The following is a 16,724-nucleotide window of genomic DNA, read 5'->3' on the forward strand; positions in this document are numbered from 1 at the left end:
TGCCAGTAACAGAGAACAGAGGAAACAGTCTCTTTGTGAGAGATACTGTGCTCTCAACTAGCCTCCTTACTAGCTAAGCTCCTTCCTCCAATGCATTAAACATTGCATGAGCTGTTCAGATTTTACCTCAGTAACCATAAACATTACTACAGCCTAGTCCTAGAACCTGTTCCAAAGAGAAGAGGCTTCAAACAGTAAATCTTTGAAGTCAAAGATCTACCGTACCAACGGTGTAGATCTATCAACACCAGTGAACCTTTGTAAAATAAAACATCTGCCCTGAGAGATTCTGGTTCTTTAAGTAGAGAGTGGGGCTCAGGCACATGAAAGGCTTAAGTCCACAGGTGGAATATTTTCATGCTTACCCAGGGTTACAAAACCACCTCCTGAATCTCACTTGGTGTGCCTGAATGATTGGGAACTGCCATCTGTCCATCGCAATGAGGAGGGTCGATATTTGTGCCAGAGTTTTCATTGTTTTTCCTTTTCAAATGTGTCTCCCTTACAGAAAATGCTAGATTACCTAAAGGAGAAAAAGGATGCTGGGTTCTTTCAAAGTCTTTCTGGTCTTATGCAGTCTTGCAGGTAAATATGGGAAAACCACCCATAGCAGTTTTTAAAAATTATTTACTGTTCAGGGAAAGGGGCATGGGATGGGAGAGTGCCACATAAATAAACTGGCTTATCGTGGAATTATTGAGAAAAGAATACCTACTTCAGAAGAGGATGAGTATTATTCCTCTAGCCTTCAGGATTACCTTCAAATAGCATTCAGAAGGGAAAATGTAACACACAGAGGGGAACATGTAACAGACACACACACACACACACACACACACAGAGCTTACCTCTCTACATCTGTTTAGTGTTTGAATTGCCCTTACCTCCTTTTTTGTTATATTGCTTTCTTTGGAGCTGAGTGTGAGTTTCTCTTATTAAACATGTGTACTCGTAAGTCAAATTAGAAAAGAATGGAAAAGAAGTATACTCAGTGTGACTCAAGGCTCTGTGTTCATGAGATCCATTAGGTACTTTGTTCATCTCTATCCTTAACAATTCTTTGAAGAGATATTTAGTGGGTACATATTTTGACAGCGGTACATCCTGATGTGGGAACATTTTGACATTGTCTGAAAAACGAAGCATTAAACTTTCCATTTATATTACCCAGTTGTGTAAGCCTCCCCTCTGACAGATGAACAATAGGTAACCAAAAGTCATAAGGTTACCATACTTGCTCGTTTCAGAAACAAGCCAGCAGTCTTTCTAAGAAAAGTGTTCTTATTCTTCAAGATTCATATATATATTGAATCATCTGCAACTCATTCCAAAAGAAGTCAAAGTTATGATTACCTAGCTCATTTGCTTCCAAATAATAATTCTTAAAATTGGAACATTGGTCCAGTTGAAAATTTGGGGGATGGACTTTTTACTTGGTGAACTTCATAATATTGCTAGTCATATTGGATTGGGTAAATATTGTACCCCGGGGTTGTAGGGAACATATCTGAGCTTCAGTACAATCCCTTGTGTTCAGCTCCATTTTCCCCTCACCAACAGCCAATTCGTTTATTTCAGGAAAAGAAAATGTAATATTGCCAGACCTGACTCACTGAGGATAAAATAGTACATGTGGACTCAAAGATGGCAAAAATCAAGGCAGTTCAGTTCCATATTGCTCATGAAATTCTCAGTTAAATTTCTGAGTTCCCTTAGTAGTCTGTAGCACTTAATATTGCTAAGCTAATTTATAATGATGTCTTAGAGGGATAAGTGACATACTCTTAAGAGGCCAACTGAGTCCTACCAGAACTTTTAAGATATTTTAATGGCTTTTTGCTGATTATAAAAATAATACATATTTGTAAAATAGTGAGCCATTCAAGAAATTAAATTTTGAAATGGGTGTTTTGGGATGGAATAAAGGTCAGAAATGTCGGCTACACAGATTGTCTCCTGAATCAGCAGTGATGCTTCAAAGCAGCTATGTCCAAATGTCCTGAGTCCATATTCTCCTCCCAAAATTGAAGGATGGTGTTGTATTATTTTTTTAAAGACCTGTTTTACAGCAGGATCTGGGAAAAACCAACATGAGGGCAATAGGAATTTTCACTTCCTCTGTAAAATTTATCTAAATTCCAGAACATATGTGACTCCCTAAAAGGGGGAGAGGGGTGCTGGATTTTTCCCTCGAGTCTTTTCAAGGCAACAGTCATTTTCTTTGCCCAGTCGTTAAAGAAAGAGGGGAGTTTACAGAATCTTACTGGACTCTGCCATAGGCTTCCCTAAGGTCTATATTCTTGTGAAACTTTGTGGTCTTAAGTTCTATGAAATCATTCATACTGTGGAAAGAGATAGACTCTATTAGAGAAACAGAGTGAGCCTCAGTTGGAAATCATATGGTCCTCATCCTCGTGACCACAGCTTTGTGGTTGACCTAGGGGTTCCTGGCTAAGCAGGGTTTGGTGGTGGTTGTGACTGGGAAGGTTATGGAAGGTGAGGACCAAATGAAAGCAAACTTGTCACAGGTTCAGGAACACATAGGGACACCATGGCCTCTCAAAAGCATTATCTTGGCTATTATTGGCTCCTGAAGCATAGAGTAAAGGAGGTGGCCTTTCAGAATCTGAAACTGTTGCTCTCTCCATGGATATTTATCCTAAGCACTAAAAGCCACAACTCCTTGTGTTTCTCAGGAAAAAAAAAAAAAAAGTAGATGAATGTGGGAAGAACATGAATTAAAGGAGGTTAAAGTAATCTTTCCCTTAAGAAATCTTAGATACAGGTTATTCCTTCTTTATTTGGAAAGCCTTTCTAAATCTTCAACCATAAGGAAGGACTCCAACTGGACAAACAACGACAGTCACTGTAAGTGTGTCTGAGCCCTGTCCTTGCGTGTGTCAAGAGCTGTGAGCTCCAGGCACTGCTTGTCACAAACCCAGAGAACCGTTAGACTCAACTGCACTGTAACGTGTAATGTAATTTATGGTAATACAAGGACAGGATATTCTTAGTTGATGGCTACATTGACATTAAAAACCCATTTTCCCAGTGTGCATAGCCCTGAACCTTGTTTTCTTTCGTCTGTTACAAGTGTCCTTGATTTGAATGCATTTGAGAGGCAGAATAAAGCTGAAGGCCTGGGGATGGTTACTGAGGAAGGAACACGTAAGTAACTGACGAAGGTGAAGGCTGCTCTCTTTCCGATTAAAATCCTGGTTAACTATTTATGGTTAGAGTTCCTGCTCACTGCTACGTAACCTCCAAGGACTTGCTCCATTTTAGCAAGATGTTTCCATCCGTAGTTTTGATAAAACACATCCAGGCTGATGTGTTCACAGAACCAGTCTTAGCTAAAGACACTCTATCTTGACATTTGTGGTTTTCTTACTCTGTGTTCTTCTGTTTTTCTCTTTTCACCAGTCATTGTTCGTGAGCGTGGTAAGTTTGAATCTCTGGCCTGAGTTCCTGCCCTGTGTGTGAGTCCTAAGGGATCTTATTTAATTGGCCCAGCACAGACACATTTTCGGCTTGGTGGTTGCATGTTGAGTTTAAGTCAGCAGTCTGTTGTTTAATTAAAGAAGTGTCTTCCATCTTCTAAAGCATGGGTTATGGACTGTGAACCGTTACTGCCAGCAGCCTAGTTGTTTTCCTTCCAAATGCATCCCGGGGCTGACAATCCTAGCTTTGTTGGGCATTGCCTCAGTTCCAATTTAAATTGGCTTTGTCACCATTTATCCAAAGTTCCCTTTCCACACAGCTCTGACACAGTTCCTTTAGCATTTTTGCAGTCATGTGTATCCGAAGGTATTCTGTGTTGAAAAAGCAAACAAATGCTTGCCCGTATTCTGTGTTTTCAAGGTGAAAAAGTACTCCAGAATGACGAGTTTACACGAGATCTCTTTAGATTCCTGCAGTTACTTTGTGAAGGACACAACAGTGGTAAGTGGAACACATTGATTCGTCAAGGGAAAACAACATTCAGGTGCAAAATTATGATTCATTCCGTGTTGCCACCCTCAACATAACGAATTGCTAGTTCAAGGACAACAGTTAATCCATTCCTCGATTAAAAAATGCTATGTAACATGAGCTTTAAACTTCATGGCTAGTGTTATTTAGTGCCATCCAGGCTAAGTTGCTTCCAGAACCTTCAGATGTTGAAGTTAAATTCCTACCCCTTGCTGTCAAGTTCCTCAGAGCTCACGATGTCCAGTTTCTGGTGTCACTGGGATGGGTGGGCTCAGGGTGGTGCTCTGACCACCTGCCAGGACCCAGACAGGGTGCCCTTGTCAGCCTTTCCACATAGTGTGTCTCTTCGGAGCTTAGCCGAGAGGGTAAGACTTGCTCCTCAGGCATGACAGGGATGAGCTCTGACCCAGCCCTGGTGTGCTCAGATTTCCAGAACTTCCTGAGGACTCAGATGGGCAACACCACCACGGTGAACGTCATCATCAGTACCGTGGACTACCTTCTGCGTCTGCAGGTGAGTGGGTGCTGGATGGCGGCTCTCCTCGTGTACACTTCTAGAAGCTAAAGACAGTTACAGAGGCCAGGGACGACTGAGGGTACGGTCCAGCCTGAGTGCAGCAGATACTGGAATCCATGTCCACACACTCATGGGAAATCAGATACCTAAATGTGAGTTTGAAGACTGACGTGTTAAGAGGGAGCAGTTAAAAACGAAATCTATTATAACCTGCTGGTTTACTTTAGTTTAGCTGGTGTAAACTTAGCCACAGTGCTCCAGAGCTATAAAACAGCCTGTGAGTGAAAACAGACTTTCACTAGGAAAAAGAGATACAAAAAGGATGGGAAATGAGTTTACAAGTTCTTAGTGTTCAGACATCACTTGGTTTAATTGTTTGAAGGAAAATCCAAATAATTTCAAGAAGATCTACACAAACATAAAAAAGGATTCTTTTTTCTCTTTGCTAATTTCTCAGCCTGGTTCTGCCACTTGCCAGTTCATGACCTGGAGCAATCTATCAAGCCTTCTTGTGTTCCATTCTCCTCATCTATAAAACGAGGAGTGTACTGTCTTATTGGGTGGTAGTAAAGATGAAGAGGTTTAATACATGTAATGTGCTCAGAGCAGTGCCTAGTACTGACAGTGCCAGCTAGTATGTTGCTGAGTATTTGGGTGATCATATTTATCTTTAATGTAACATTTTGCATTGTGAATAAATGTCCTATAACATGGTCACCCAGCTCCGGCTGAACACTGTCCTCTCTTTCACCTGTTCTTTCCTGCAGAGGGGAAGTATCTGTACTTGGGATCAGATGTCTCTGTGTTTTTTCATAGAGTTCCAGGCTCCTCTCATAACAAAGTGGTCACGGAAATGTAGGATTCTCTTGTACTCTTCCCGAACACGAGATTTAGCTTCACTTACTGATATGTGAGACATACTAAACTCTCCTCGTTTGTTCTTAGGAATCAATCAGTGATTTCTACTGGTATTACTCAGGGAAGGACATCATTGATGAATCTGGACAGCACAATTTTTCCAAAGCCCTGGCGGTCACCAAGCAGATCTTCAATTCTCTTACAGAATACATCCAGGTATGTGCTACGAAATGTTTGCTTGCAAATGAAGGGAACATTTTTAACATTCCCATATTCTGTATTCCCTGCACATGTGGACTGTGGATCCAGCTCTAGCACTGACAGTATTTATCTATAAACAGGAACCAATAGTACCTACACTCTTGTCACACTTGATTTGCATTGATCTAGTTAACATTTCGGAGAAGGCAATGGCACCCCACTCCAGTACTCTTGCCTGGAAAATCCCATGGATGGAGGAGCCTGGTAGGCTGCAGTCCATGGGGTCGCAAAGAGTCGGACACGACTGAAGCAACTTAGCAGCAGTAGCAGTTAACATTTTGCTTTCCCTCCTAGACTGAAATTTTTTTGCAGACAGAACATTTCTTAGGTGTTTTAAAATTCTTCATTTCTGGCATGTGTGGCACATCATAGGTGTTCAGTTAAGCATGGAAAGTGAAGCAGAGAAATAATTGATAGTATGGAGGAATAAAGGGACAAATGATCTTATCTTGAGCCTTGATGTTAAAAACAGAATTCATGAGAGCCTACTCATTTGTCAGAAATCAGCTCTATGGAAAAGGAACTTCAGAAGCACATAAACTAAGTACAATGAAAGGCAAATCAACAGGTGTATTTCAGGGTGAATGTCTACACCTTACAGCATTTTCTATTACATCTTACAGCATTATGTATTCATTGCCTGCAGTGGTCTCATGAAAGGAGTAGAGGACGTCCTCAGGCAGAATTTGCTGTAAAATCAGTAATTATATCATGGTCCTCTGTGATGGAATCTAAGATTTTTTTTTTAAGATCTATATGATGAGCCAACTGGCACCCTCAGATCATATCTGCTCACTGAAATAAACACAAGACTAAGACTTGAAAAGAAGAAGGAGTTCCAGAAGAGATTGATCTGTCTTTACTCAAGGATTGTAAAAAGATAGGGAGATACAGCTAGGAACATGTGACCAATCTGAAGTTTCACAGCATGTGAACTACTTGTGAAGATCATTGAGCAGATTGACAAGCATCTGATTTGCTCTCTGCAGAACCTATCCTAAGCTCCAGAAAATTCCATGGAGCACTTAGCCCAAAAGTAAAAGAAGATTCACCCTTATTTGGGGTGAATCTGAGATTCTTTAGCAATCAGTTTTATTTCAAAAAAGAATCTAGAGGCGTCTTGGGATCGCATAACACATGTACATGAACAGTGAATTTTAAACATGCTTACTTGATTTTCAGGCAAAATTTCTCCTGCTCACCTCTTCCCTGGGAATTCAGCCAAGCCTTTTCTAGAACTTGATACTAGAACACTAGTATCAGTGTTCCTTTTGAATATTGATTGTGTGATTTGGAGAGTGATTAAAGGGTAGAAAAATACAGGAAGAAGCATAAGGAACATAGGCAGAATGTGGCCGAAGACTCAGTGTATAAAAAATACATAAAATAGTCTCGTTGAAGAGCTGGAGAGTAAGATGCTGGCCTAAGAAACTTTGGAAATGAGAACAGTCTGAAAGACCAAAGGCAAGAAGAACTTTACATAAGCAGTTTAGGTGATGAAGTTTTTCCCATGTGGGTATGTGTTACTAATTCTGAAACCGTACATACAGTGGGTTGGCCAAAAAGTCCGTTCGGATCTTTCCATATAATTGTATAGAAAGCCCTGAATGAACTTTTTGGCCAACCCAATATAATGGAAATGAGCCAGGTTTCTCACTGATGAGCAAGCAGAGGAGACTAGAAGATCCCTCTGGGAATGAAGGAGAGTTAGAGATACCCATATGCTAAACTCATGTTCATCTTAACATAGATATAAATGGTTACATATGGAAATATTTATGGATATGTGTACATGTCTATTTCTGCTGCTCTGTCAGCCAGGAGGACCTAAAAAAATGATACCCCAGTAGCAGCAAATACAACTAGAGCCCAGTTCTTGGTTCCTAATACCACTGTCCATTGAAAGGAAATAAGGCTCCTTAGAGAAATGGCTGATTCTAGAACTAGAGCAAGAAACATACAAGATGAGCCTGGAGAATCCTGTAATGCAAGAAAATGCTAAAAAATAATGGTGGAGGTATGTCAAAGGGATACAGGAGCCAACTGAAAGAGATCCCAATGGCCAAAATTAGAAAACGTAGAGCTACAAAATAATGTAAATAAAGTAATATTGAATCATAACCCATAGCATAAAATGAATATGTGAAGCCCATACTGATGTAAATAAATGCTAAATAAATAAGAACAGACAACTCTCCATTCGGAAGAATTCTAAATGATTTATTTTTAAAAAGAAAAGAAACAGTGGTTCAATAATGATCTTCAAAAGTAGGGAAGGTTATTAACAGAAAATGCAGAGTGGTCATCAAGTCATCCCTGTTTGGCTTTCAGAAAAGATAGAAATGATATACCTGACATATAGGTTAATGATAAGAAAATACTAAAAGTAGTTTAACATTCATAATTCAGATTTTTTTTTTACTTGAGTAGATAGCCATGTGGCCATCATATTTAATGAGTAGCTTTGCCTGCAGACAATGGAAACACATGGGCCTCGTTTTCAAATTGTGCTCCTTGGAACCCTGGAGCTCCTCAGAACCCCTCCTAGGCCAAGGTGGGGGGCTGGAGTTGGCAGGAGTACCCTTCAGCCCTGTTTCAACCAGAACATTTACTTTTAAAATAATGTTCTTTAACATAAGAACAAACACTAAATAAAGTCTCTGAAAATCACCACACTGTGAAATTCCTAGTGACTTTTCCTAGAAATAGGATCTTAGGATGGGTTGGGGGGTGGGGTGCACACAATGGAGTTGGGGGAGAAGTAATAAGTAACCTGGGAAAATATTGAGCTACAAGATATGTGACATTTGGAAAGAGCTGATGTCAGATGCCCTTACTAAGGCAAATTTCAGAGCAGCTTGTGATGCTTCAGTGAGACAAGAATGTCCTCTCCCCAGGGCCCCTGCATTGGGAACCAGCAGAGCCTGGCTCACAGCAGGCTGTGGGACGCGGTGGTCGGCTTCCTCCATGTGTTTGCTAACATGCAGATGAAACTCTCCCAGGTACTGTGGCCTGTTCCCCGTTCCCCATGTGTCATTGATGTGAAATGCTTAGTCGGTCCCCACCCCCTGGTCTTCCCACTGTGGATGTGGCTGCTTGACCACCTGCCTGGAAAAGCCAAGCAGATCAGATCTCATTTGTAAAACGAGGGCCTCAATGGGAGATGGGAATGAACACCTCCTGGGGGGTCCCAGACAGGCTTTTGCATGAACACAGCTTCCTCCTTTGTGTTCTTCCCACCTACCCTTTCCATCATTGCCTCAACAGTTGCTTTTTATGGCGCTGATCCCCTTTGCTTCCTTGTCACTGTTTCACAGGTTATGAACATGATCCACCACCTTGTCTGATCTGTCCAGTGTCTGCATGTCTCTAATTCACATCTCCCTTCTCTCTCAACCTTTGCTGCCCCTCCTCCCCATCTCTGCCTTTCCTTCTCACTCCCCATCTCTCTGGCAAGATGAATTGGAATCACTCAGAGCATTTATTACGAACAAATACATGTAGTGTCTGTAGTAGTTGGTCACCTCTCTCCATGGCAACACGTGTGGGAGAGCTTTAGGATATGTTTCAGGCTGATTAGAGTCACATCGGCAGCATTCATGTAAATAATGTGTATCTAAAATTGTCAAGGCTGTCACATCCGCCTCTCCTTTTGGAATGTGCTATTTACCCCTTTCGTTTTTCCCCTTTTGACTCTGGCCTTATGGGAAGATAGAGTTCTTGGGAGGGCTGCCAGTTTGGCAGTCATACATCCACTGCTGTGTCAACCCCACAGGGCAGTGTGGTGCAGAGTCCCTAGAGACAAAATCCTGACCCTGCCACCTCCTCTTCGGTGTCTTCCGGGAAGTCACTTCCCCTTTCCGGTTTTTACTTTCATCATCTAGAAAATATTGGGAGTTAGAATAGATGATGACCTCAGAGGGCTCTTCTAGCTCTAACAGTCTATACTTCTGTGATGTTTTGTGGATATCTGTGACACCCTCCAAAGGTGGGAGGAAAGCCTTCTGAAATCTGAAGGGCTAGCTAAAGAACTGTGTCCTGGTGAGAGAGCATCTGTAAAAGAAGTGTGGCCCAGAATCCATATTTTTAATCTCACCCTCAGATTCCCCACCTCAGACCTTCCAAGGGTTGTTTCCCTTCTGTGACACAGGTATCAAACCCAGAGCCCACTTGGCAATGCCCTTCTCTCCCATGCTGAAATGAAAACCAAACAGACTGGTATCAAAACCATCCAGAGGAATAGCCTCAATGATACAACATTTTAAGGGACGAGTGGTACCCAGATCACCACCGATTAGAATTAGGAGAACCTAAATTAAGAAAAAAAAAAAAAAGGAGAACCCATTTGGTGATTGGAACCTTGATAATTTAATTGGATTGCAATAGTATTCCCCAAAAGCTCACCGGTAATTCTTCGGCATGAAAAATGGCAACCTAAGCTACTAGAGATACCTAACGGGTCTTTGGTGGATTGGGTTGTTCAGTAGTTTTGGACAATTGGTGTATCTGACATGTTGTGCTAATAAAAGGAAAACTGTAAAGGAACTCTTCTGGATGAGCCCTGTTACAGCGAGCCTCCTGATGCTACAAAGAGAGGATGCTAAGATGTCTGCTTCCACCATGAGAAGGGAGCTCATTCTGGAGATGGACACAGCCTTCACCTGACCTTCCCAGAGCAGGCTCTCCTTGCTCGCTGCCCTGTATTTTGCTGAGGGATCAGATAGCTCAGGGGTATCTCCTGTTTCTGTTCTAGGATTCCAGTCAGATCGAGCTGCTGAAGGAACTCTTGGATCTCCTTCAGGACATGGTGGTGATGCTTCTGTCCCTCCTGGAAGGTTGGGCTGTTTGGTATAACTAGGCATTCACACGACTGTCATTGGTCCGAGCACTAACTGTACTAATCACGCAGAGTATCCTTCTGGCAGGTCATTGATGCCAGATGACATTGGTTAGAAAACCAAATTTTCAGAAACAAACAAAAGAAAATGAGTGAGGGGCACATGGCCTGATGGACAAAGCCTGAAACCAACTCATTTTGTATCAATAGGAAGCCAGAATGAACTGGGGAAAACCTCCAAGCTTTGCTCTTCCCTATCCTCTCCCCTCCCCATTGCTTTTCAATACATCTGGCTGCCAGTGTGTATGCCAGCCATCTAGTTGGGCACCCTCCTAGGTCTAAGGGGATTAGAGGGGCACCACTTATCCCTATGTGTCCCTGATAATCTGATAACAAAGCCACTGTCCAGGCCCCAGGCCAGGTAAAAGGCACTGGCGTGGCCATCTCCTCCTTCCCTGTGTTTCTTTCCCCCTTGGCTCCTAGTGGTGTAGTCTTTATGGCTTGCTGCTCCCTCCTACCCATTTCCAGATCATCATGGTCAGAAAAAGAGCTGACCGATTTGGGATAGAAGTCTTCTAAAAATATCTGCCTGACCAGTTCCATGATGACTTGGGTTTATTTATGTATCTGTGTGTCTTTTTGAACCTGCCTCACAGGGAATGTGGTTAATGGAACCATTGGCAAGCAGATGGTTGACACACTGGTAGAGTCATCTACCAATGTAGAAATGATCTTGAAATTCTTTGACATGTTCTTGAAACTTAAAGACTTAACCAGCTCAGACACCTTCAAAGAATATGACCCCGATGGGAAAGGAATCATTTCCAAAAAGGAATTCCAGAAGGCCATGGAAGGGCAAAAGCAGTACACACAGTCGGAGATAGACTTTCTCCTTTCATGCGCAGAAGCTGATGAAAATGACATGTTTAATTACATCGATTTTGTTGACCGGTTCCATGAGCCAGCCAAGGACATAGGGTTTAATGTGGCAGTGTTATTGACAAACCTCTCTGAGCACATGCCAAACGATTCTCGCCTTAAGTGTCTGTTGGACCCAGCAGAAAGTGTACTCAATTACTTCGAACCCTACCTGGGACGCATTGAGATCATGGGTGGGGCCAAGAAAATTGAGCGTGTTTATTTTGAGATCAGCGAGTCCAGTCGAACTCAGTGGGAGAAGCCCCAGGTGAAGGAGTCTAAGCGACAGTTCATCTTTGACGTTGTCAATGAAGGTGGGGAGCAAGAGAAGATGGAGCTGTTCGTGAACTTCTGTGAGGACACCATCTTTGAGATGCAGTTAGCATCGCAGATCTCGGAATCTGACTCAGCCGACAGGCCAGATGAGGAGGAGGAAGAAGGTGGAGATTCTTCTTATGTGTTAGAAGTGGAGGGTGAGGAGGAGGAGGAGAAGCCCTTTGAGTGTGCCTCTGCATTTGCCATGGCTTGTGGCTCGGTGAAGAGAAACGTGGCCAACTTTCTGAAGAGGGCCACCCTGAAGAACCTCAGGAAGCAGTACAGGAAGGTGAAGAAGATGACCTTCAAGGAGCTGGTGAAGGTGTTCTTCTCTTTCTTCTGGACGTTGTTCGTGGGGCTCTTCCACTTGCTCTTCACTATAGTGGGAGGAATCATTCAGGTCCTCTGGAGCACAGTGTTCGGAGGGGGACTCATAGAAGGGGCAAAGAACATAAGAGTCACCAAGATCCTGGGTGACATGCCTGACCCAACCCAGTTTGGTATCCACGATGATGCTATGGAAGCTGAGAGGGCAGAAGTGCCTGAGCCAGGCATCGCCACAGAACTCATGCACTTCGTAAAGGGGCAGAAGGGAGATGCAGACATCATGTCAGATCTCTTTGGACTCCACCCAAAGAAAGAAGGTGGCTTAAAGCATGGGCCTGAAGTGGGTTTGGGTGACCTCTCTGAGATTATTGGCAAGGACGAACCCCCTACCTTAGAGAGTACTGTCCGGAAGAAAAGGAAAGCACAGGTAAGCACGTGACTTGTTTCTATCACCTTTCTTTATCCCCAGAAAAAGACTAGCCAGTCTACCTTTCAGTCAATACTGATACCAGTTCTCTAGGAGCAGACACTGTATTAGACACCAGCTGTTCCACGATGACCCTAATCTGATAATTTCAGCTTTGTCATGTCTGCAGAGATGAGACTTAGATGGTTGTCTCAATGTCTAGTTGCTGAATGGTCTTCCAGTTTACACTGTAAGAGTTCAAACAGGGGGATCCATGACCTGCCACTTGCTTCCACACCTTTTCTTAGGTTAGTTTGCAAGGCACACAGGTTCATTCAGTAACTGAAAGAGTAGAAAACCAGGCATACCATAAAAGGAGACCTTTCTGATAAGGTCATATGTCTGCCATGTCCTGGAAGATCCAGGTGTTAACATACAGTTTAGCACAGTGCCCAATAGTTTTGTCACACTGGGGACATTTTCATCCTTGTGCTGCCCCCACTATCCAATTTGGTCTTTGAGTCAGTGGACTAGATTGAGTGAATAAGATAGCAAGAATTCAGAGCCCTTTGGCCATCAAAAGTTCTGGATGTTGCAGCATTCAACTCACAGCATCATTCTAGCAGTAGAGTATGGAGCTAAGTGTGAAGAGATCAGAGCCCAAAGACAACCTTTATTCATGAATTACATTACTGTTTACCAAATAGTTGGTGTGCACTTATCACTGTTTTAGGCTCTGGGAATACAATGGTGAATGAGAAATGCATTGTTCCTGTAATTTAGTGAAAAAGGTTGACATTGGACAAGTCAGTACAAGCATGGAGAATATTAGGAAGGAGGACCATCAGTGCTATGGAAATGTGTAGGAGAGGTGTGGAGAATCAAGAAAGGAAGCTTCAGAATCATAAACCTTCTGACAGTATTACTTGATGTACTCTCTTTTGCTCCCTGGTGTAACCCAGGGACTAGAGCAGAGTTGGAAACATAACAGGGACTCATTTGAGGCCTGCTATATGCCAGGCTGTATTCCTGGGATATGGGAACACACTGGTTAATAAGAGAGACAACATTTTTGCTTTCATGGAGCTTAACATCTGGTGGAAGAAGACATCAAATAAATAATTATCATTTGGAGCACATGATGAAATGAATGAACAAGATTGTGTGTTACAGAGTGATTATGGGCCCTACTATAAATAGGATGCTCAAGGTGCATCTGAAAATGTGTCCTCTGAACCAAGTCCTGAAGAATGGCAGGCACATCAAAAATGAGGACAGTCATATTCCAGGCAGAGGATATGGCTTGTGCTACGGTTCTGGTACAGGGAAGCATGTCTCAGGAAAGAAAAGGAGGTCTAGGTGTTTGTGTTGGAAATGAGTCAGATGGTACAGATGAAGATGGAGAGAAAGGCCATAGTCATAATGGCTTTAAAGGCCTTAGTGTGGAACTTGAGAGCTTCCCTGATGGCTCAGCAGTAAAGAATCTGCCTGCAATGCAGGAGCCATGGGTTCGATCCCTGGGTCGGGAAGATCCCCCGGAGGAAGACATGGCAACCCGCTCCAGTATTCTTGCCTGGAGAATCCTATGGACACAGGAGCCTGGTGGGCTCCAGTCCATAGGGTCACAGAGTCGAACATGACTGAAACAGCTTAGCACATGAAAGAGCTTGAATTTTATTTGCAGTGCCATGGTCATCCATCAGAGAGGGTAGGGTAGTGGAAGAGGATTGAAGACGGGGCAGGGATGCTGTCTGATGGAAGCGGGTTCTGGATTAGACCTACCATGACTTGTGTTCCATCTCTCCCTGACCCCATGGAGCAGTGGGACCACTGCCACAGGCCTCAGGCAATGTCCTAGCACAAGTTTTCTCTTTAGATTGAATAATAGCAGGGAGATTTTCAAGCCTGTAATCTTTGATCTCTCCAGAGCCATGTAATGTACAGCAGGACACTTACATTCTGTGATCCTGAGAACTGCCAAAGCATAAAGAGAGAGCCGTTGGGATTTCTGACCATGCACATTGGCTAGTGATATGGTTCATCGTCATGAACATATTTATTTGAGGAAAGTTTAACTGATTGTTATTTTTGTCTAGGCAGCAGAAATGAAAGCAGCTCATGAAGCAGAAAGAAAAATAGAGTCTGAGAAGGCAGAGTAAGTTCCTGGTAGCTATTCTAATTGCTATGATTGATAGTTCTCAATATTATCTACTATTCTGTGGCTATGGTAAATAGAAAGCTTGAGTTCTATTAACAAAGGGAACAGATACTGTGCAAGCTTTGGATACATTTCTTTTTTCCTTTTTTATGACTGAGTAATATTCCATTTGTGTGTGTGTGTGTGTGTGTGTGTGTGTGTGTGTGTGTGTTTATCCATTCCTCTACTTATAACTTCAGTTGCTTCCATATCTTGGCTATTGTAAATAGTGCTGCAGTGAACACTGGGATGCATGTATCATTTAAAATCATTGTTTTTGTTTTCTTTGGATATATACCCAGGAGTGGGATCGCTGGATCATCTGGTAGCTCTCTTTTTAGTGTTTTGAGGAAGCTCCATACTGTTTTCCATAGCGGCTACACCAATTTACATTCTCACCAACAGTGCACAGGGGTTCCCTTTTCTCCACATCCTCAGCAGCATTTATTTCTGTTCTTTTTGATGATGGCCTTTCTGACAGGTGTGAGATGATAGCTCATTGTGGTTTTGATTTGTATTTCCCTGATGATTAATGATGTTGATCATCTTTTCATGGGTGGATACATTTCTTTTTACCCCAGACAATAAACACATTCTAATAATTGTGTTCACTTCACAGTCCAACTAGTAGATCAGGATTTCACCATCTGACCAAGCAATCGATCAAACTCTCACACTTAGCAACTTCATATAATGTTGATGATGGTGCTATCTATTGATAGTAATTACTGAATAACTGCTACACACCAGGCCTTTTGCTAAGTTCTTTTATGCGATACTTCATTTAATTCCTAACACAGACTTGAAATAGGTACTATTGGCAATTCTCATGAAAGCTTAAAATAAAGGACAACATTTCTGAAGGGGAAAAATTTGATAAGGCAAATTTCAGAAAGCTACTAAATTGTATATGTACACCTGTGACCATGACTCATCAAAGCAGGAAATCAAGACCTGAGATTCCCGGGCTCAGGGAATAATATGTCTCCCTCCCCTCTCAGCCCAGATTTCTCTTTAGTCTCCCTGTCAGGGTCAGGCCTCCCTCTGCCCTCTGTGCTGAGGGGCTTTGTCATTCCTGCAGCATGGAAGATGGGGAGAAAGAGGACACAGCCAAAGAAGAAGAGCAGGCCGAGGCCCTGTGGGCAGACGTGACCAAAAGGAAGAAGCGACGGTGTGGCCAGAAGGTTGAGAAGCCTGAAGCCTTCATGGCCAATTTCTTTAAAGGGCTGGAAATCTATCAGACCAAGTTGCTGGTAAGCACTCTGGCCCTGGTCCCACTCGGGTGCGGGCGTTGACACGGACAGACCTCAGAGAGGTGGCCGCCGACTTTGTTTCACCATTCGCTTACTTGTGCTTCCTCATCTTTCTCATCCCTCTTCCTTGCTCTTCTTGATTACCTGCTTGTCCCTTCTGTGTTGGAGGGAAGAGAAAGCGAAAGTGTTAGCCACTCAGTCATGTCTGACTCTTTGCGACCCCATGGACTGTAGCCTGCCAGGCTCCTCTGTCTATGGAATTCAGCAAGAATACTAGATTGGGTAGCCCTTCCCTCCTCCAGGGGATCTTCCCAACCCAGGGATCAAACCCAGGTCTCCTGCATTGCAGGCAGATTCCTTACCGTCTGAACCACCAGTTACAGGGAAAGGAAAAGGGGAAATGCAAGCGCTCCAGCTCCTCTGCCCTGCGCTCTCTCCAGGAGGGAGAGCATTATGTGTGCCCTTGGGGACTGGGCCCATGCCAGTCAGAAACTTCAGAAGTAGTGAGATCATTCGGATGCAGAAAGAGCATTCCTGTGGTGTGGTAGGTTGTCATTACTAGTTCTCAAAAGCTCTGTTACTCCACAGGTCCTCAGCCCAGCTTGTAGTATCCTTTCTCTGGCGAATTGCTCACTGAGGCCAGTTGCTAAAGGCTGGGACCACAGCCTCCCAGCACCACTGGTGGGAGCCTTTTCCACGGAGACTGACCACTCCGCAAGCAGCTACCATTCCTGTCCTCAAGTGCTGCTATTTCCACTGGGCATGGGAATGGGGAGAGGCAGGGGAGCTCGGGCTGTGACTTTCAAAGGACAAGGACTCTCGGCCATAGTCTGGCTCCAGTTGGGGTGGGAGTTGCAGGGTTC

General features: G+C 43.3%; 1 protein-coding gene across 1 annotated transcript in view; it reads left to right on the plus strand.

Moving 5' to 3' along the window:
* The window catches only part of RYR3 (ryanodine receptor 3), a 457,031-nt gene that overhangs the window by 419,467 nt on the left and 20,840 nt on the right, over window positions 1–16,724 (plus strand). The window contains 11 exon segments of the mRNA XM_070378270.1: window positions 509–585; window positions 3,095–3,168; window positions 3,424–3,441; window positions 3,862–3,942; window positions 4,398–4,486; window positions 5,435–5,563; window positions 8,506–8,610; window positions 10,362–10,443; window positions 11,102–12,432; window positions 14,508–14,566; window positions 15,690–15,861. Coding sequence (XP_070234371.1) covers window positions 509–585; window positions 3,095–3,168; window positions 3,424–3,441; window positions 3,862–3,942; window positions 4,398–4,486; window positions 5,435–5,563; window positions 8,506–8,610; window positions 10,362–10,443; window positions 11,102–12,432; window positions 14,508–14,566; window positions 15,690–15,861 — 2,217 coding nt within the window.

This window comes from Bos mutus, chromosome 10, assembly GCF_027580195.1.
Source record: "Bos mutus isolate GX-2022 chromosome 10, NWIPB_WYAK_1.1, whole genome shotgun sequence".
Taxonomy (NCBI): domain Eukaryota; kingdom Metazoa; phylum Chordata; class Mammalia; order Artiodactyla; family Bovidae; genus Bos; species Bos mutus.